Below are 22189 nucleotides of genomic sequence, written 5' to 3' on the forward strand. Positions count from 1 at the left end.
AGTTTTCTCGTTTCACAGTTGTAATTTTCTTAATGTAAGCAACTGTTTAATTTCAAAAATGGTATGTGGATATATATATATATATTCCCTTGCACTTTAAATGTGAATTGGGTTGTAAATTTGAGTGATGCTTTGGGTCAGGAGTAATCTCTGCAGGTAATCACTGGAATAATTGATAAACCAGATAAGATTTAAACTCATTGTAGCCACTGGGGACCAGGCACCTCTCGTCAGTATGACATGTGTATCCCGAGTGCTGAGATGAAGTGTGGCTTGAATGATCTGTTTTTGTTTGGTTAATGATAGGAAGGGTGTTAAACTCAAGTGTTTAATTAACCCTACCATGGACTGCCTGTCACCAATTCCCATTCTCTGCTGATTGAGATCTCTCTGTATCTATGTGGAGGCAGGGGAAAGTGATAATGTGGAGTCACAACGCAAGATTGCTTTTTTTATTCCATTTGATGGGTCACTGCTTTGAATTCATTATGGCTGGAAAGACATTCGGTGTTGAGATGAATGCTTTCTTCAGCCACAGAGAAGAATCACGTGTGGCAGGCTGATGGAAATTAATACAGAACATCTCCATCTGGTTTTAATTTCAACAGTAAAATACAGTGCGCTTTTGCTTTCCAGTCAAGCAGAAGACATATTTTTCATGGATCCTATGCAGGTAAAAGCACTTTCTCTGAAGTGGAGAGAAAAAAAAACAATCCCAGCATTTGTTTTTTTTTATTTAATTAGCTAAGTCATGCACATTTTTTCTCATTTGCTATATCATTCCTTTGAAATGCGTTATTTAAATCTCAAAATTAAAAATGTTTACTTTATATGTAGGCATTTGTAGTCAATGTTTTGCATTAATAAAAGACATTACGTATTTGTAATGGGATTTGTATTTTATTGGTTCTTCCAGGAAGAAAAAATAAAAAAAAAACATCTCCAGAAATAGACCTCACCCTTTATTTATCTTGCATATTGATGACTGCACATATTCCCCATAAAGAATAATATATTTTTCTTCCTGCCTGGGATTGTATTAGAATCATCTGCTTCGTCAGGTTAATCAATAGGTACCGTATGGTAGTAGGTCAGCAGTCAGTGTCACCGTGCCTTTAGATGGTGTTGGAAATTTGCTTAAAGCCCACACCAATTAACTTCAGGATGATGAATGCCTGGGCGGGCGAGCGAAAGCCTGCCTCTCAGAGGGGGCTTTGTGTGCAGGAGAAGCTCAGCTGCCGAGCAGGGGGATTCCAGCGAATAAAATAGACGAGTTGCTTGCCCGCCCACCCTTAATGATAATGCCAGTCTTTGCAAATATACACACATTGGAGCTGTCAGGAGTTAATCAATCAAAGAAAGGTTTGTCAAAGGCTTTCAGAGAGATTAACGAGCCTGGAACAATAACAAGTCACATTTGCATGGAGAATTGCCCTAATCTTTGAAAACTGATGGCTCTGAGGTCGTATTGTTGTTGTTTTTGGGTTTTTTTTTGTCCATGTTTCTTTTTTAACAAGGTTTCCTTTTAAAAGCTTTAAAGTGAAAGACCAAATGATTAAGCTTTTTCAACTGGTGCTTGAAAGATGTAAAAATGACTGTAAGACTTTATTAATGAATGAAGCAGTTGTTTCTGCATTACAGTGTTTGATCTGTAATTGTTAGCAGATTAAAGAAATCTGGAAGTAAAGCCTAGCTCACATGGAAGGGTTCAAGATTTTGGGGGGGTTTAATTGTTAAAAGAGCTCTGTACTTTAGCATGATGCATTTTGTCCTGTATATTTCTTCTAGTTCCATTCCTAATGCTGTTTTTTAGTCCCTATAAACTAGTGAGACTCTATTTGAAACTTTCATAGCCTTTGGGTCACTTTAATGGAACAATACACAACTGCCTTGAAAATAAGACATTTTAAAACTAGGAATTAATGTCTGAATTAGCATAGTGATTATGTACTCAAGGCTTGGGAATTGTTAATGAATTTTTAAGTGATCGTCTCATTCATTTACATTGCAAGGTTACTTAATTACAGCATTTTCTAATCAATGTGAAAATGACCATTTCTCGTTCTTTTCCCTCTGGAAAATGGGCTTCTCTGTGGGTTTCTTTAACCATGTTCCACATGGCATTAGAAATGCAAAATTCTAGGGCAGAGTCTCTGGAGATTTGTAGGATGTGCATGTCTTAATTTAGGAACAGTATTTTTACCAGAAGACTTGTCTGTAATTTAGGACTGCATGCCCGAATATCATTAACTTTGGCTTCATCACGATTTTGGATGAAGTATTATTGAACCAATACTTTTCATAATCTCTTCTATTTGATAGGCTGTTTAGGCCGCCCTCGAACAAAAAATGTCCTTTATTATAAGTTCTGATCTCTTCACATTTGATTCAGATTTGTAGAGAAATGGACGTTTTGCAAACACTGCTAGCACCAAGAAATAAAAATATACACCACATGGGTTGACTGCTCTGAGCTGCTACTGGCAATTATGCTGATTTACCATATAATCCCTATTTCAAGAGAACCTAGTGAATGACATAAAGCAAGGAATGTATCAATCTTAGAACATGTATAAAGTTACAATACTTTTTCTTTGAAACAGAGTTCTGCTGAGAGAGAAGATTGCCACAATGAAGAGCCTCCAAGGAAGATTATCCCAGAGAAGAATGCATTTAGACAGGTATGTTTAAGATGTGCCTTGCCCTTTGTAGTGTGATGCACACAGTATGCATTGGCATTCATTCATCTTTCTTCAAAAGGACCATGTCATATACCTGTCGTGAACCCCTTCCTAACAGTGCTAGATTATTTTGTTGGGTTTTGTTCATGGCATATCTCTGACTCCAACATTGCTTCGTAATGTCTCACTATTGGATTGGATCTATGTGGCTCTAGAAAGTGGCTCTTAAGATTTTAATGATAGAAATCAATCATATAGTGTCCTGGGTGTGTATGGTTAAGGAGTGATGGCTATTTTTTCCCCCACTGTTGAAGCATCTGCATTGTCTAGCATAGTAAGCCAAGTTTCTTATGGCGCTCTAAGTCTTCAAGTGGTGAAGCCTGGGACCACCGGTCCTAAAATGCATTTATGAGCTGTTCTCACATCAAAATTGTCCTTTTGGGGTTGAAACACTGTGAGGTATAGTTCGCTGCTGTTATTGGTAGTTCCACGTGATCTCTAACTATTGTTAATGATGATAGTATTAATCTCTGAATTGACTTTTGCGATTCTTAAGGTGCATTTGTATATATTTAGCTTTTTATAGGTTGAACTAGAGCAAAAAGGTCAATTGGCTAGATTTGGATTCTAATATAATTTGGGATTTTTTTTATTTTTAAAGCTGAGTTATCGAACTTAGCTGTACTTCATAACTGGCCTTGAATTTTGTAAAATACTTTGCAGGGCAGATGTCACGTTTTACATTTGCTACAGCTGTATACAGTGGTGTGAAAAAAGTGTTTGCCGCCTTCCTGATTTCTTATTTTTTTGCATGTTTGTCACACTGAAATGTTTCAGATCATCAAACAAATTGAAATATTAGACAAAGATAACACAGGTAAACACAAAATGCAGTTTTTAAATGAAGGTTTTAATTATTAAGGGAAAAAAAAATCCAAACCTACATGGCCCTGTGTGAAAAAGTGATTGCCCCCCCGTTAAAAACATAAACCAACTGTGGTTTATCACATCTTTGGAAAGCTGTGTTCAATTTCTCTAGCCACACCCAGGCCTGTTTGCTGCCACACCTGTTCTCAATCAAGAAATCACTTAAATAGGACCTGCCTGACAAAGTGAAGTAGACCAAAAGATCCTCAGAAGCTAGACATCATGCTGCGATCCAAAGAAATTCAGGAACAAATGAGAAACAGTAATTGAGATTTATCAGTCTGGAAAAGGTTATAAAGCTATTTCTAAAGCTTTGGGACTCCAGCGAACCACAGTGAGAGCCATTATCCACAAATGGCGAAAACATGGAACAGTGGTGAACCTTCCCAGGAGTGGCTGGGCAACCAAAATTACCCCAATAGCGCAGCAACGACTCATCCAAGAGGTCAGAAAAAAACCCACAACAACATCCAAAGAACTGCAGGCTTTACTTGCCTCAGTTACGGTCAGTGTTCATGACTTCACCATAAGAAAGAGACTGGGCAAAAATGGCCTGCATGGCAGAGTTCCAAGACGAAAACCACTGCTGAGCAAAAAGAACATAAAGGCTCGTCTCAGTTTTGCCAGAAAACATTTTGATGATCCCCAAGACTTTTGGGAAAATACTCTGTGGACTGACGAGACAAAAGTTGAACTTTTTGGAAGGTGTGTGTCCCATTACATCTGGCGTAAAAGTAACACAGCATTTCAGAAAGGGAACATCATACCAACAGTAAAATATGGTGGGGGTAGTGTGATGGTCTGGGGCTGTTTTGCTGCTTCAGGACCTGGAAGACTTGCTGTGGTAAATGGAACCATGAATTCTGCTGTCTACCAAAAAATCCTGAAGGGGAATGTCCGGCCATTTGTTCGTGACCTCAAGCTGAAGCACACTTGGGTTCTGCAGCAGGACAATGATCCAAAACACACCAGCAAGTCCACCTCTGAATTGCTTAAGAAAAACAAAATGAAGACTTCGGAGTGGCCTAGTCAAAGTCCTGACCTGAATCTAATTGAGATGCTGTGGCATGATCTTAAAAAAGCGGTTAAGGCTCGAAAACCCTCCAATGTGACTGAATTACAACAATTCTGCAAAGATGAGTGGGCCAAAATTCCTCCACAGCGCTGTAAAAGACTCATTGCCAGTTATCGCAAATGCTTGATTGCAGTTGTTGCTGCTTTTGTGTTTACTTTTGTTATCTTTGTCTAATATTTAAATGTTTGATGATCTGAAACATTTCAGTGTGACAAACATGCAAAAAAAATAAGAAATCAGGAAGGGGCCAAACACTTTTTTACACCACTGTATATAAATTTACATCATTCTTTGAGTCCTTTGTTTTCGACAGATTTCAAGAATGCTGAAGATTAAGTAGTCTAATATTCCAAGTAAAACTCTTCTGGAATTAGTAACGGATAACCACTGACTGAGTTTAAATCATTTTAAATCTGGTCACTTCTGTAACGATAAGTTCAGTATAGTTACATCTGCATGCAGTTATTCATCTAATTCCAGTTTGTAGTTTTGTTTTCCTTCTTTCTGTGTGTAGGGAAACATTTTTGCCAAGCCGCAGCTCACCTTGTTTCAGGGACAGGAATATGGAGTGAGCAAACTATGTTGTTCCCCATGCTTCCCTGTGGTGTTCCAAAGGCATTTATTTAACAACACAATGAATTTCGATTTGTACATTTAAGATGGGCCATCTGTTTTCTGTTCTGGGGGGCAGAGGAGTGTATGGAAAGGGAATCGCTTTGATGAAGGGATGAGCCCATTGTATATTGACTGCTCCCCAGAAGTGTCCTGTTCATATACATGGCAGGATTGAGGAGTGAGTGACAGCGCTGGAGAAAGTCCTCAGAAAGGTGAAGGGTAGCTGTGTCCAGGTTGACCCCGGTCACAGGGCAGCTGTCCAGGGTTGTGCTGAACTTGATTACACTGCATGCTCTCTGGCAGAGCACAATGCAGACTCCTCATTCAGCTCCTCCCTTTCTCTTCAGTAGGTGACAATAGGAGGAGAGATCCTTCTTCTGTCAGTCTTCCTCGTGCTGCCTGGGTGAATGGATTTAAACGAGGAGTGTGAAAGGTCATCAGAGAGGGGACAGGGTAAACTGCTAAGGAGTTAAATATTTTCATTTCGCTAGATGAGCTTTATTGTGAAGTGTAATACTGAAAATGTATTCACACAACTGTGGAAATCAGATGGAATATTTTGTTCTTTGTACGATAAGGGAAAATATTTTTTCTTCTATGTGACTATAACTACATGATGAAGTAGAAGGAATCTAGTATGATTGTTATCCTGTTTCAGCTTGGACGGAAAAGAGAACTGTATGTTAGCAGTGTTGCTAAATTACAACATAAAAAACCTAGAACTAAGTGGTTTGTAAGACCCCATGCCCTGATGAGTAAAAGTTCCTGTGTGTTCCGGTGAAATTACATTTCAGTTTTGTTTTTGTTTTTGTTTTGTTTTCTCGCTTCTGTGTACTGTGTGATCCTCTTTATTTTCTGACCAGTCTGTATGTATTACAATATATTCCCATCACTTTAGTTTGATCGAGAAGAAGGGTGAAAGGGAAACGGGTCAGATAAACGGGGTAGTATGTGCATGTGGTATTTCTAGACACAATCAGCCTCTCCTGCCTTAAATCTAGAGGTTTTAAATCTGATAATATGTGAACATGGGGTTCCTGTGTAAACTTAGGAGGCCGCCTGACTGCTTTCTTTTTTTCGTTCTCATTACATGACTTGCAGTACGTAGCATTTGCTGTATAAAAACCATTTAGCTAAATAACTCCAAATGTGATGGTATTCTAGTGATACTATTAACACCAGACACACTGTTACTGCGTGTACCAATTATCTGCACATCCTCCATTTTATCATTAAAAGACTTGTCAGATTTAACGAACAGCCCAAGTTCATTGCAACTCGCACGTTGCTCTGATAGTTTTTGGGGCTTCAGTTGTTCATCAACTGTTTGACTTAATGCAGCCTCTACACAAGCTACTGCTGCTCCGTTATTGTGACCATTTCATACTTGGTAGATAAATGTTCTAGTGGCAGTTTGGTTAATGTGGTGTAATTGTGTTCTTGCATAAACTGTATTGGGTTAACCGAGTTCCAATTTCTTTGTGCAAAGTTCATGGTGCCATTATCTTTGTAGCACATGTGATTGATTTGATTGACTAGGAACATGGCAGGTAAGCATAACCTGCCCATACTTGCTTTAGAACTGCACCTTCCAGGTTGCAGAGCTACTTTATACACTGGCATCACGTCATCCCATGCTTGACAACATGGTCATTGTAACACTAGCTGCTGTTTTTCATAAACATTTTGCCTAGTAACTTCAAAGTTGATGTCATTCTGGTGTCAATGTAATTAAAGGACGTCTAACTTCCAATTTATTCCTTTGGCATCATGCATCCTCTGTCCACAAACTGCTACTGGGTTTGACAAGCTATCTCAAGCAAGTATTCTAACTGCAATTAACATGTCTAAGTGGTCCTTGCATAAAGTAGTGGCTATTGTGTTTATAAAAAAACCTATCATTTTATTAAAACCACAGGATGTTCTACTACCCTTAAAGAGAAACAGTTTCTTAAAATCAAGAAGCAGGACGATTGTTTATTTGGAATTGATTTTGTATATTTTCCAATGTATTCATGTCTTTCCGAGTCAGGTGGTCACAAATAGAGAGGTGGTTGATTATGTCTATCAGACTGATGTGTAAGGTTTTGGCACATGCAGCGTTCAGGACTGGTGAACAGAAAACAATAAACAGCATGCGGAAGTCAAAAGATGAAAGCGGTCCAGTCGGGTGGCCTTAACGTTGTTAACAGCAAGGGAAAAAAAGCTGTTTAAAATCTTTAGAAATCAAGAAGCAGAATAGCTATTCTCTGTCTTTGAAAGCCTTCAAAGTGCTCCCTTTAAAACAATTTCCTGAATGACTCCTCTTTAGTGGAGTCACAGAGCTTGATCTCCCCCTGGGAGTGAATAGTTCTTAAAAGATCAGCTTATTTCTTAAGCTAATAATTGCTTTAGCTTTTGTTAATGTTCATTCTTTGTGTACACTCCAATGTGCACCTTTCCCAAGTGGACGGTGATGGATAAACTGTCAACGAAACTTTCCAAGACCCTTTTTTAATATAAAGTGCAGTCTGTGGATGTATCCTTTCAACCCCCAGCCCCCCTGTCCTATTCACTATTTTTAAGGCTTTGGGAACCCTGGTGGTTGTTAAGGCTGAGAGGTCAGGGGCTATCAGGGACTATATAGAGCTCAGGACATCCTATTAACACATCCTCCTGTCTGTGCTGTAGCACATGGAAACCATCTGCTTTAAGACATCACTCTTCTTAATCCCTCCTCTACTACATTGATAGGGCATCACCTGCAGAGAAAGGGTCAGACTGATCAGAAGAAGTCCCACCTCCCTCACAGTTTGGAGGTACTGACCCATAGAACTTCTTAAAATGCCCCAACACGATGATAAGTTGCTCCACTACAGGTGGTAACAGCTGCCAGAAGTTCAGCAGCTTGTTTTGTGGAGCTTAATATGTAGTTTGTTAAAAGTTTTATATCGATTTACATTACATAAAAGTAGCCATCATATTTGTCTCCCTAAGGTATGCTAATGCTTATTCAAGTAGGGTTTTATATAGGAAGTTCTTGACTTGCCATGTTACAGTGACCCATCTCTGACTGAGGCTGAAGACGAACCACATGTGCATGTCTGATAAACTGGCTTCTGTTTCAGCTTATTTTTTCAGATTTTTTTACCTCTGCCAATTTATATGTGTAATCTTCATTTAAATGATATGAAGTGTTTAATAGTCATCTCTATTGATTTGCACCATCAGTTTGTCATTGAAAAAATTGCGATATCTGGAGCATAATTTACATCAGTCAGGTTAATTTACTTTCCATTTTGAAATAACTGAGAAGCACTGAGGTGTATGAGTTTGTGCTGATCGAGTGAAGCTAAAATCCTTTTCCCAAACTTGGTGTGAAAATGGTTTTCTGAAACTGAAGTGATGTCAACCTTTGTGAATTCAATGAATTAGGTGCATGAATATGCAATTAAAAATCCAAACCTCTCAGTTTAGGATCTAGCAGTTGGTTGAAAACTTGTTGTGACCCTTCTTGGGTGGCTGTGGTGAGAAAGGTTTGCCCATATTGCCAAAGGCAGCCAGGGGTGACCATAGAGGTAATGACTGAATTCAGTAACGGTAAGTAATGAGTTTATTACAGACATTAATTGCACCTCTGTAGTACATATGTAAAGCTGGGCATGGAGTTTGAATCTGACTGATATCTGGTATTCTTATGGAAGTATGAAAGCTGTATTTGAGTTTGTAATGTTGGCACTTAAGTCTGATTCATTTTGCAGATTTCTAATTGCAGAGTCCATGAAACAGTAGTTATAAACATAGAAATACTATTCCTACTGTTTCTGATGCTAAAAGTATTTTACATTAATGTAATGTGTTCTGCAAAATACAGACTAGCTATTTTAAACAGGTCTGTCTCCAAAGAGAAATGCAGGTTTTCTCAACCCTGAGCCTCCAATTAATATACTTTTGCAAGTTAGCTCTGGAAGGTTATAGAAACCTAGTTCTTCTTAACAAGCTTTGCTGTCATTATAAATATATACTTTCTAGTAAAGTAGGAAAATGTCTGTAATCAATCCCTTTTAGTGTGTTGTATGTTTCATCTGACAACTTAAGTCTCTATTGATTAACCATTACTTTGTTAGATAATCTCTTGTCACTGGGGCATGGTAAAAAATTAACCTATTTTTAAAATGCTTTTATGCTTGTAGTGCTGTCAATTCAAAAACTACTTTTGCATAAGATGGTAGGATTCATAGAGATGATAGGTTTCATATTTTATCCCTTTCATTGTTGCATTGTAAGCGATCAATGAAAGTACTGTTTTTCAAGTACTTTGGTTATGTACATTAATATGTAGGGTTTTGGGATATTCCCATAAATGTTGCATTGCATTTGACGTCTCCAGCATCTGACTTTTTGCATTTTAATCACAAAGGAATCCACATGGGAGTACAAAAACAGTAAAATATACATTTGTTCCAAAGTCAGCAAAGGGAAAGATTTTCAATTCAATTAAACTTTGTCATTATACTAACACAGGTGCATAGTATAGTGAAAAGTTTCTCATTAGTCACTCAGGTGCAGTATATAAATAGAACAGAAGATAAGACAATAGACAGTAACACAATAACAGTGTAATAACATAACGTGTTGAATGCAGATGACCAGAATGTTATAAATGATAACATTCCCCCAGATACTGTAAAACCCACCAGTGCGCATGGCTTAAATAATCTAGGTATATAGCTAAAGAGTAGGATTGTTTAATTGAAAATTAGCTGTGTGGTATGGTCTTGCCTTGATGCTTATCACTCTTTGTTCCTGTTAAATTCACGCTTGCTTTCCTCTTGAAGGATCCCAAGTTCAGTAAAATCAAAGGAAGCTAAAATGTCGAAGTAATCAGATTTACTGACCTCATTTAAATTCTAATTTAATTACACAACGGCATGGACAGTGTAAGGGAACTGTTCTCATTTGTTTGCTAGGAGCAAAAACAATTTTTTTATTCTTGACAAGCTAGAAGTCAGCCTCTCCCTAGAGGAAGTCGTCGGGGTCTTGACAAACCCAGTAGCACTTCTTAATTTCACTCATTGTACTAATCCAACCTAACCTGTGGCCATGTAGTGGTGTGCGGGAGAAAATGAGTGTGGAATGAGCACTGCGGCTCTGCCCAGCGATGCATGTCGGATAGCCTGCTTGAAGAAATCTCAGTGGCTTGGAAGGGCCGGCGATCAATCCGCCTCGTTCTGGCGCGGTACTTAATGCGCAGACAGTGCAATTGGCGGGGCTGTAATTGCGTTGTTAGGGGCCAAAAAACAAGCCTGCCTCTCCAAGAGACAGCTGGCAAGGAGAGAGAGAGAGGCATGTTGTTAGGAGAGAGAGAGTGAGGCAAGGCAAATAAAATTACTGCTAGGGTTGTGAGATCGGCGGGAGCTCTGCCTGCCTAATCTCACCGATGGGAGCACGCGGCTGTTGTAATCCAATTATAGCAGCATAAGCAATTTGTTAGACACTCCGCATAATGTAACAATTTCCCAATAAACTCTGACTTGTAATAACGTTGTTGAGTGTGTGCATAAATCTAGGGGAATGGAAGTGGGGTTGGAGCGTGCAGCTGGGGGCATGTAATTGGCAGCATCAGCGGATTCTGTTTATTTTGGCCATTCCAGTACAGGAATTTTAAGTGGTTTTGTGCACCATTTCACGGAAGCTGCTGAAAAAATATAAATATTCATATGTCCTGACCTGTTACTTACGAGTTATATTACTGCTGTTTTATTCTCATAAATATCTAGCCTGTAACCAAATCAAATTGCCCATAAACCTTGACCAACTTCACTTCCTAACATCTGATGACATCAGTTCTATATATCATAAATAACATTGTGATTTTTGCCTCATCGCCTCCCTTTCCTTGCAGCATGCACGCAATTCTCAAAGGGCTTTCACTGTTTTGTTTTTGTTTTGATTTATAATTGAACATCAGTTACAAACCGGCATCGTTAACACTAGTTTGATTATGATGTTTATACTGATTGGTGCTGCCAATGAAGTGCAGACTCATCCATTATTTAAAAAATGTTTGGCAAAGTATTGGATTGGGGACCGAGGTCTGTTGGTTTTAGATTGAGTTATGTAGAGCATTGGGGGAAAGACCATTACCATGTGTTTGAAGGGAAAATATTTCAGCCTTTTTTTTTCACGTCAATAGATTAAGATTGAGGAAAGCCTTTCCCTTATTCTCCTTTTGGCTCATAACAGCTTGACCAGTTTCTTATAAATGGCTGGAAAAAAATCAATGGCTCCCAGGGAGTAGGTGCTGCAGTGTATTAATGTGATACATTGATGTGCTGATCTGGGACCAGAATTCAGCACAGCCTAACCAGACTTTTCACATCATTCTGATCCAGCAGCTGTGTAGATACCATGTGAAACAAACATATGAAATAGGCTGGCACTTCAACACTTCAAAAAAAAAAAGCATTACCTTTGGATAAATGAGCAGCCAGCATACCAGGTCATGGAAACAGGATGGGGTTAATGAAATGGGACCAGCAGGGGTGGGAGGGGGCTGTATTGGTGGCCCAGTTTGTAGCACACTTTCCTTCAGGGCAGGAGGTCACATGTTTAAATCCTGCTGAGGGAGTAAGAACGAATGGATGAATTCCATATACCAAAAGTGCCTAGCCATCAGACTTTTAAACTTTGCAGAGTTTAAAGGTTTGTTGTCAGTGTTTCTTAGTAACTTTTATATATTTGCCTGTGTAATACAGCACCCGGCCTATTAATATATTTTTTGCTCACAGCACTTGAAATTTTTGCTAAGGCAAGCTACATTAAATTGATAATCCTCTAGGAGACCAATGTAGTAGCATTAGAGAATTTGGATGTTTCCTACAAGTCAACCTCAATTCTTCTACCTTGTACTCCTGCAGTGCTGACCTTGCCAAAATACTTCACCCTGATGGAGCCACAGGGATTGTAATAAAGTTTTAAGGATGCGATCCAGATCTTCGATTGATTAAATTGTTAATCCCACACCACCATTCCCTCCTCCTTGCTCTTGCTAATGAAACGAGCACCATTGACGCTAATGGACAGGCAGCCCGTAATGGGGATCCATCATTATTACCCCTCTCCGATCATTTGCAAATGTTTTAGCCATGCTTTGCAATCCGCTATCTACTCCTGAGTTTTGAATTGTGCTGTGTAAGCAGAATAACTCACAACATGTAGTGGTATACTGTGTTTATCTTGCTCATGAGCTTTTATAATGTTTTCCTATTTGGAGCTGCTCAAAATAAGGATTGCTCTCAGAGCTGGAAGGGGTTCTATCCCACAGGAGGTCATTAAATATTAACTATTTGTGTAAAGTTAATATCAGTAACTATTGCAGTCTGTGCATTAAAAAGTATTGTTAGGTGTATAGATGAAAGATTATGTGAATGACAAAGGTGTAGAATGTACTAGGACTACACAGGAACATGTTTATCTTTTGGGGGATGTTGGGGGGTAAAAAAGCTTTTAGCTAAGTAAAATCTCTTAAGCAAATAATTATATGTAAGGATTGTGGATATGATCTGTGTAAATGTAATGAAATTACAAAAAAAATACAAAGAAGAAAAGCTGTCAGTGTTTTTCCAAGGCTTGATGGTTGGAAAAAAATAGGGCTTTTGTTTTGAATTTAATTAGCTTATTGTTACGTTTCACTTCTTTCCTTTTAACCATGTGTTCTGAAAAACTGTGATGAAAAGGTTAAGCAGGTGCTGTAGGAAAAAAAATATAAATGTGTAGTTTTTTTATTTCTTGATCCTTCGAAGTAGAAGTAATTAGATGCTATATCACTGCAACGAAGAAGAGATGGCAAACCTGATTAGGATGTTTGCATCTGATGTTTCAACTCACTGCGATACTCTTCATAAAAAGCACTCAGTGTCTGTTTATAACTAATGGCTGATTTTCATGGCCTTGACAGTGAGCTGTGTGTGTTATTTTGTCCTGATATTGTAATAATAATGAGAGCAAATTAGAACAATCAATTTACACAGATAGTTCTTGATTGGAGAAGATGGGCAATATGGCAGTGGGTAATCCATCTTCAGACTCCTGTCACATTAATGTAAGTGCTTCAGACAGGGTGGGCTGGGCGAGGGAAGCAGCAGCCAATTGGAAGGCTATGAAGACAAACACATGGGGGTATCATTCTGTGATCAACCGTTTAATTAGCAGAACCAGAGACAGATAGAATGATGTATGTGGCTTCACAGCTGCTGCCTGCTTTAACCCCTTCAGAGACCCGCCTTTTCATACCTTTTATTTAACAACACTGAAATCATTGCTCAGCTCACACAAAGGTGATTTTCCACAGCCCCCTCTTTTTTAGAAGAGCCACTCTTTGTACCTGGACATTTCTTTAAAATTCTGACATTTAATATGTCCTAGCAATGCAGAAGAGACTAATTGCTGTATGCTGCAGTCTGGTGTTATTTTAAGGAATTATTCCTTTTCTTTGTCACACGATTACCTGTTCCTAGATTTAGGTCCACAATGATAACATAATCTTCATACCAGAGCCAAATGAAATTCCTGAAACTTGTCATAAAATAAATCTGTCATTAAGGGTGCAAGATTAAAGGGTATGTTGCTTTTAAAACACTCCTCTAGGTTCAGTGCATTCTCATCCCTTTCGCCTGGAAACCAGATTCCTCTTCCAAACTGAGTAGAGATCTAAAAACCTAAGACCACTATAGAAAATGTCCCACCCACCCTACTGTAGAATATTCTTGCAGTCAGTGGCTATTTTTAAAAGGATTTCTCACTTTTCTTTTTACAAGGATTAAACTGAATGAAACACCCCCAGTTGTAAGAATGGAGTTCCACTTTTTGCAGAATATCTGTTGAAGTTGGCACAGGCTGGGCATGAAATAGAGATGTCTGTATTATAGGGCATAGTAGTTCAGGTGGGTAGGTACATCAGCATGCGTAGGCTGGAAAGGAACAAGTAATAGGTTAATTCCATGTTGAAAAGAGAAGAAAGAAAACATTTCGGCTGTGGAGCCTTCTTTGGCTCTGAGCCGAAACATGTTTTCTTTCTTCTCTTTTCAGCATTGAATAAACCTATTGCTTGTTCCCTTATAGGGCATAGTACATTTTCTAGACTCATGAGATGCCCTTCTTATTTTATATGCATAATTTCCTGGTAGGTTTTTTTTAACTTGCAGTTTACAAATGTTTGTCTTAGTCATTTTTGTATTTTAATGTAAAGAATAGGAGCTTGGAGCTTGTCCTAAAAGTAATACAGTATTCCAAACAGTTTATCAGCTATGGGGAGTGCCTGTCCAGGAAGCTGAGGTAATGAAATTATCCCCTAAGAAACGAGTTGGGCTCAGTCTTGAGGATATGAAATTGTTGTTGGAATGAAGTATTGCTACTATATAGTGTAGGTTTCCATATCTGCCAAAATAAATTGTTTGGTGTCACTTAATTTGCTGTGAGTCTTTGTCTTTAAAAAAGACAAGCGTCGGATGTAATTAATAACCAGGGACCAACAAAAAAGTCCAAAAATTGGCGTGTTTTACACAAGCCACATGGAATATCAATATCATGTCAAAGCCAAAAACAGAATTACCTGAAATGTGCTGCTAAATCAAAAGTTTGGATTTCAATATATGGTGGTTTCTCTTTTATCTGATGATAGCCAATTTGTATTGTATTTTAACAAGCTGCTCTCACTATTCTTGTGGTAAAGATAGTACTTTTGAGACTCAGAGTAACAAACTTATTAATGGTGTGAGGTTAAACTTGTAATTATCATTGGAGTAATCATAACTGATCAGTTACCCCACTCAGATTTGCCAGTAGTTTTGGAAATGGCATAGGTAAAGCTGAGTGTTTGCAATTTCAGCACCCTTAAGGACATTCTGCTGCTGACATATATCCAATTATGAGAACGTAAGATTGTTTTTGTTGTTTTAGTTTTCTGTCATTGGGGGGAAGAAAAAAGAAAAACAGCCTTTCTGTACTGTCAGCCTTTTACTGTCAGAAGCTCGCCTATTATATTTATCTTACAATTTGCCATGGGGTGAAGTTATTAAGTTTCAGCAGTAGCCATCGATCAAATTCACACTTAACGCGATAAAGTGTCTGCCACTCTCTTTGCAATCGCAGGGACACGATGATCTCTTTCGGTAATTAACTAAATGAGGAAGTTAAATCTTGCTCAGGAGGTTTGAGAGATGAGGAGAGAGAAGAGATTGTCAGTGTCTCCTTGGAAATGAGAAGCTGTTTTCCGCACTCCCAAAGCTGCAGCTCTGTCATATTTTACACCAGCACAGGGAAAAACGTCTTGTAATTAGTGCTGTCATTGAGCTGCTTTTTTTTATAACATCCCCTCCCTCCTCAACAGTTGCAGATTCAAATAATTCATCACATTAGGCAGATATGGTTTGTTTCTAAAATGATTAGCAAAATTATGTCAGGGAATTAAAACGGCAAGTTGAATACTTGCAAGCTCAATTGTGAATAGCGAAAGACGTCATTGATGCCTTTGGGATTATGTTCTTTGAAGAGAAGCTCTGTTGTATTTAACTGTAGGTGAATTACTGAATTCAAGCATCTTGTGATACTTGTACCTTCTGATTGCCACTACAAAGAAAACAATTCTCTCAGATCGGTTAGCTGACTGGATCTTATTTTATCACTGATATTTGCCTGCATTTCACTTAAAGTGGGTGGATCATTTTTTGTGAAGTTTAAGGTAATGCTGATGACAAAGTCAAACTGACAGTGCAGTGAAATTGAAAATATGCCAAAAACTAAAAACTACCCTGGATTTCCACTTGACTTACTGTACTTGACAGTCTAAGGAAACCTGTTTAGTGAGGATGCAAGCTGCTTTTAGCCTTATTTGTATCTATGAAACGGTGGCTTGACTCACATGTTTGAGAGCTGATGAACAGAAAATGATTCAGGCAAATACAATTTATAAGCTGAGTCAAATACCATTAAAAGGTTCCTAGAAACAGTCTACATTGTGTTTCATCATCATGTGAATAGGTTAAAAATCTGTTGCATCATCTGAAGCTTCCTTGCTTGTCTTTGAAAACCTGTCTACCTTTTTTCCCTTCTAAAAATGATGGACATATTTACTGCATTATGATCCCAGTCACGAGTGTCTAATCTAAAGTGTTTGGCAAGATGGGTTGGCTGATTTAATTAATGTATAAGTGTACTGTATGTTCTTTCTGGTTTACATTTTTTGTTCGAATTTTCTATTCCAGACTAAACTTGCCAATGGTACGTCAAGCATGATCGTCCCCAAACAGAGGAAGCTATCTGCCAACTATGAGAAGGAGAAGGAGCTGTGTGTTAAATATTTTGACCAGTGGTCTGAATCAGACCAGGTGGAGTTTGTTGAGCACCTAATTTCCCGGATGTGCCACTATCAGCATGGCCACATCAACTCGTACTTGAAGCCAATGCTGCAGAGGGACTTCATCACTGCACTACCAGGTACTATAGAAGCTAACAAATAGGCATATTTGTTCATTGGAACTTTCTTTTTTTATTTTTTCTTTAGCGTAGCTCTGTCTCCTCCCTAGTCATTGCATAATCACTCAGTTTGTAATTAACTGGAAAATTGTCCCGGTATTCCTTTAGATTAAGACAGTAGTATGTGATAGAGCGAAAGGATTTCATTTTGTAGCATTGTGTGTCAGAATACAAGATCAAGAACTTTAATAAATGCAGAACTGTCTTGTTTCATTCTCATTGTCAGATTCTTAGCTAGGATGCAAGCCAGCAGTTTTCTACACATGCTGTTTACAGATGAGAATTCACCATTCACCATTTATTTTCCAGCTTCGGTAGTGACCACAAGTGTTTTTGTACATCTTATTGTGACTTCATGAATACAGTTTCAAGTAAATGATAAAATGGTATCACAATGTTAAATGAAAGGCAGCAGTATAAAAATGTGCCTAGGCAATATGTAGGAAAGAGAAACTTGGGAGGGTTGAGTGAAGAACATTACAAGAAAATAAAGGAAGCTCAAATCAACCCTGCATTCATTGTATCCAGAAATGTTAAGGAACAGGAGAAATGTAATGTGCCTTTGTGTAATGAAGACTGTGTAATGAATGGAGAGAGCACTGTCACGTGTCTTCGAAGGAGAATCTAATCTATATGAATGATTGTCTTTTTGTTTGTCCATGTGTCTGTAGGAGGAGAGGCTATAAGTTACAATGTTCCCTCTGGATTTATATTGATTTTTTTTCCCGTTGTTCCTTGCTCTTTTTTTGTTAGACTATTTTCTTTTATATTGGGGGGGAAATGTTGCAACTATTGAAGTGTCATATTTTAGGTCAGGGCCTATAAATAACTCTAGGTTTTGTTACCATGTGAGGCCAGCTAACTTCTGTCTTCCCTTAAACTGTAAATGAAATAAGTAGAAACATGATTTTCATTAAAAACATAGGAGAATGTTTGTCATGTTTGAGTACGAATGAACTTGTTTTAGTAAATGGTTAGTTTATTTGGCCCTGGTTTAAGAAGTGATTTAGAATAGTTTCGGTGACCTAAAAAGGGTTAGAATGTTTTATTTATGTGTGTTCCCAGTAGTGATTTCTCAGTTTAACCTACATTAAGGGATACTCAAGGGACTTTGAGCATATGGTCACTTTTAACACAAGTGGTCTCCTTTTTTTTTCTCTGACATGCATGTTTTAAATGCACTGTAAATGACTGAAGAAAATATTATGTTAACTACAGAGTTAATGTGTGAATTGCTAGCTTCTATTACTTGTCAAAATGTTAAGCTTTTAAAAAGTTAAATTTGATGATGGAGCATTGTTTCTTTGAGATGTCTTTTGTTTTGCAGTTCTGTCAGCAACAGTTTTTTTCATACATATGAAAATGTTCCACATTGGTGATGTTATATACAGTATGGGGGTTGTTCTGTTACGCTAGAATTGAGGATCCTGTTTGCATTAGACAAGTGGTCATTCATACTTTAAATATCCTTGGCAGGAAAGTAAAGTAGTATCTTGGCAGATTACTTTACTTTCCTGCCAAAGGTTGGCAGGTTACGGTAACAAGTTTGACTGTAATGGTAAAATGAATAAGCTAACTAGTTTGAATGTAAATGTAGCTTTTATTATTGTATTAATAGTTGTCTATAGGCAGGCAGTTCTACTTTACTGGGTGTAAAGTTTTTGAGCCTCTTTTTTACTTTGATAGACATCTTATTCTGTGTCATCTCATTTCTAATGGATAAACTAATAGTCATTCAAATTGAGTGAGCACAAGAGACTTGTCAATTTTGTTGAATCACATGTTTATAGAGAAGGTGAATTGTTCATGGATATGATAATATAACATTATCTTGAGCAGCAGTTCCTGATCTCTGCCAACTTGCACATCACATCTTCTCACTTGACTGCATTGTTTGTACTGACGTTTAAGGGGAACCGCACACGGATCTGGTAAAAACCAGTAACCGCCATATTTTTTAAGATGAATCACATATGCAAACCACCATTTTAAACATTATAACCTAAAGTACCTCCAGTATATTTGTATGTACACAGATGACATACTATATCACATTAAAAATCTGATGCTTGAATTATGAAACATTGAAAAATATGATCATATTTTCTACCAGCATCTACTAGCACAGCCAGGGGGATCATAACTTCTTTACCGATTTTGAACTCAGTTCTGTTCAGTGAAGAGCAGTTTCTTCAAGGTCCTGTTTGCCCGAATCATCATGGATCCTTTTTTCTTTTGGTGTGCCCAACATCAGCCACTTTGCCATTGTATTTTGACTTGTATAGTAATTTGTTTTCAGTAACAAATTTGGTGTGATGCCTGAGCTAAAATAAGAAAAACTAAAAAAAAAATTACTCTTGCATCAACCACCCTGTCTCAGCATTGACATTTATGTCTGTATCACCATCTTTTTAACATTCCACAAATTGCTGAAAAAAAGTTCCCTGTTAGTTTGTGTTGTAGGTTGCATGCATACCACTGAGGGGCTGTCAGACTCTAAATCCTTGACCTAAAGTACCCAATTGTTAAACTAAGAGTACACATTGTTCTGGTTTGACAATACCTTCATAAAGTATGTTAAGGAATTATAGTGTTTGACATGGATGTATTAAAAATTCTATTTTTAAACTGCTCAAATGACATTATGGTGTTTCTGAGTTATAACTAGTTATAATACTAATTATAATAGTTCCAGAACCATTTCATGGTAAATGCTTTACTAAGGAAACAGCTTGAACAGGATGAACTGTAAGCACCATTTTTATGAGTGTAGTATAGATGTCTGCTACATTAGTCATCGTTGTTCTGCATGAGTAGCATGATGCATGAACTGTAATTGATTTCTACAAAGTGGCATGGTGCCACAGATATTTCCCATTGATAAAAGTCAGATGATGGCTTCTTTGACCAGTGTGCCTCTGTCAGCTAACACGTGATTGAGACCCGCCAAAGCCTAATTCATTCTTCTACATTTCAGTGCTTCTGCGCTACTGCAACTACGAGGCCCTCTGTGGTTGAAGAACATGAGGTTTCGGATTCATGTTCTTGACTGAAGTTGTAAAAACCTTCAAATTCTGTCTGAAAAAAGCCTTAATATTTTGATTTGGCTTGCAAAGGTTTAAGATGTGCTTGATGTAAACATCTTGTTCCTACAAGAAACCTAAAGGGTTTTTTACAAATGTCGTATACACATTTTTAGACCAAAGGCAAAAAAAGTAGCCTTTTCAGTTAATGAAATCATATGAATCATGACACTTCAGACCCTTGTGATCTGTTATAGGCTCACAGGATAAAGAGGACTATAGTACAAGACCGTCCAACTCCTTAAAAGCAACACTTAAAAATCATGATTATTAAGTTCATTGGGATCCAAAGCTAATCAAAACTCATGTACAGTGTTTCTGAACTAATTCGTCACAACCAAGCGTAAGAATACAGAACAGAAAGGCAGCTGATGACCTGCTCAACATAAAAGGAATTAAACATGACTGTTGCCTTGCGTTGTAGACATGACTTTTGTACATTAAGAAAGTGATCCCATTTACAGAGAGGGGATATGGAAGTTGCACATTGTGTTTTTGTGTGCAATCTGGGTGACTAGTACTTGTGGCTGGTTTTGTTGTGACACAGGGCACCTTTGTCCCCTGGCATTTTTGTGAGCTATTCAAGTGATTTTTGAACCATGTTGTATAAAATCATGAGATTTTCCACAGTCTGTGCTGCACAAGATCCAGATGGCCTCAAGCATGGTAGTTCATGTGTCTTTTCCCTTTCCTTCTGTGTTCTGCTGTATTGCAAGAAGAGACTTTCCACTGGTCATTTGTTCACTTAGTTGACTTCTTCAGATATGCCAGGAGGTGTATTTGGGGGGGGGAAATGAATGAATACAGTATAATTAAGCTTGTTGTCTGTAATATTGCCTTAGGAAATGACCCATCTGGGAAGGATTGAGGTGGAAGGGCAGCAGATTGGGGAATGTTTCAGTTGGTCTTGATTTAGGCAATGCGTTTGCTGTTCTTTGTTTTTCAGCACGAGGCTTGGATCACATTGCAGAGAATATCTTATCCTACCTTGATGCCAGGTCATTGTGTTCAGCGGAGCTGGTGTGCAAGGAGTGGTACAGAGTTACCTCGGATGGCATGCTATGGAAGAAGCTGATTGAGAGGATGGTCAGAACAGACTCTCTGTGGAGAGGACTAGCAGAGAGAAGAGGATGGTAAGGCAAGGCACTATCAGGCTTTATGAAGCAGAAATTAATTTCGGCACATCCTGTATAGCACATTCCAGTGTGCTGGATGGATCCTCTAACCTGCAGTGATATATGAATATTCAAATACTGATTGTGCCACAGTGTTACTTCAGAATTGCTTTATTGAAGACTGATTATGGTTACAAAGTGGCTGAAATATTCTTGACTAGCCTTGAGTTGAGATTTGTCATTTTTTGCATTCAGCGGGGTAACATTGAGAGCCATGTACATCTCGCACTTACATCTGTTTAGAAATCACAGCTGGAAAAGAAGCATTTGTTATGACAGGGCTACTTGATCTGTATTTTTAGTCCCATTGGGTAATGCCAAAGGAGACATAAAGCAGTTTTGATTCCACATATTCCAAAGGTTGAAAAACTGAAGACTGTATTAATGATAATCTTTTCCATGTGCAAAACACATTCTTGTCATAGTTTACTTGATTTCTTGTGTGAGGTACTTTAGAGCTTTGTTTTTGTATTGCAAATTTAATGCTATGGTTCAGTATCTGAGAAGAGTGCTCTTAGAAAAGGTCTTAAAGGATTTGTTTGAGCACAGTGTTCCTGATAGCACTTTTTTACCGTGATGAATATGTAAGAGGATCATTGGGTATGTGACAGTAGCTGTAATACTGATGCTTTGCACATGATCACCATTTTCAAGAATTTTATAATGAAATAACTATGTCCGATATCAACAAGAATCTCACTGGATTCCATGGATTGGCTTTATAATCTGCATTTAAACATCCATACTGAAGCTTTGCCATTTTTACACTTAATTACAGCTCTTTTTCCAGACATTATAGGTCAAAAATGCAAAAAAAAAGCAAAAATTGTAAAAGCAAAGTACCAAAGCAAGCAAATTAGTTCAGCAAATTTACTTTCACTCACTCTTTAGTAGTGTGTTTAGAAATAACCACCATAATTTGCTCTTCTGAATTTTGCAACCAGTTAATTTTGTGCGTTTTTTTCTTATGTTTATTACTTTAATTTAACAGTGTATTATATTTTTCTTAAAGGAGCACAATTTAATTATGTATGTACTGTTAAACTTATGAAGAGCCCAACAAGTGTTTTTTAAAAATGTTCACTATTGAGGTTATTTAGTGCTTATGCAACAGTCAAA

At 37.9% G+C, this 22189-nt stretch overlaps 1 protein-coding gene across 3 annotated transcripts in view; it reads left to right on the plus strand.

Annotated features, from left to right (window-relative positions):
- Nucleotides 1-22189, plus strand: part of LOC102688445 (F-box/WD repeat-containing protein 1A) — a 43319-nt gene that overhangs the window by 10265 nt on the left and 10865 nt on the right. For all 3 annotated transcript variants that reach the window (XM_006630747.3, XM_015347603.2, XM_015347602.2), the window contains 3 exons: nt 2604-2681; nt 16542-16773; nt 20842-21028. In XM_006630747.3, the coding sequence (XP_006630810.1) occupies nt 2604-2681; nt 16542-16773; nt 20842-21028 (497 nt within the window). The remainder of the gene's footprint in view (nt 1-2603; nt 2682-16541; nt 16774-20841; nt 21029-22189) is intronic.

Source organism: Lepisosteus oculatus, chromosome 4 (genome assembly GCF_040954835.1).
Source record: "Lepisosteus oculatus isolate fLepOcu1 chromosome 4, fLepOcu1.hap2, whole genome shotgun sequence".
Lineage (NCBI taxonomy): Eukaryota > Metazoa > Chordata > Actinopteri > Semionotiformes > Lepisosteidae > Lepisosteus > Lepisosteus oculatus.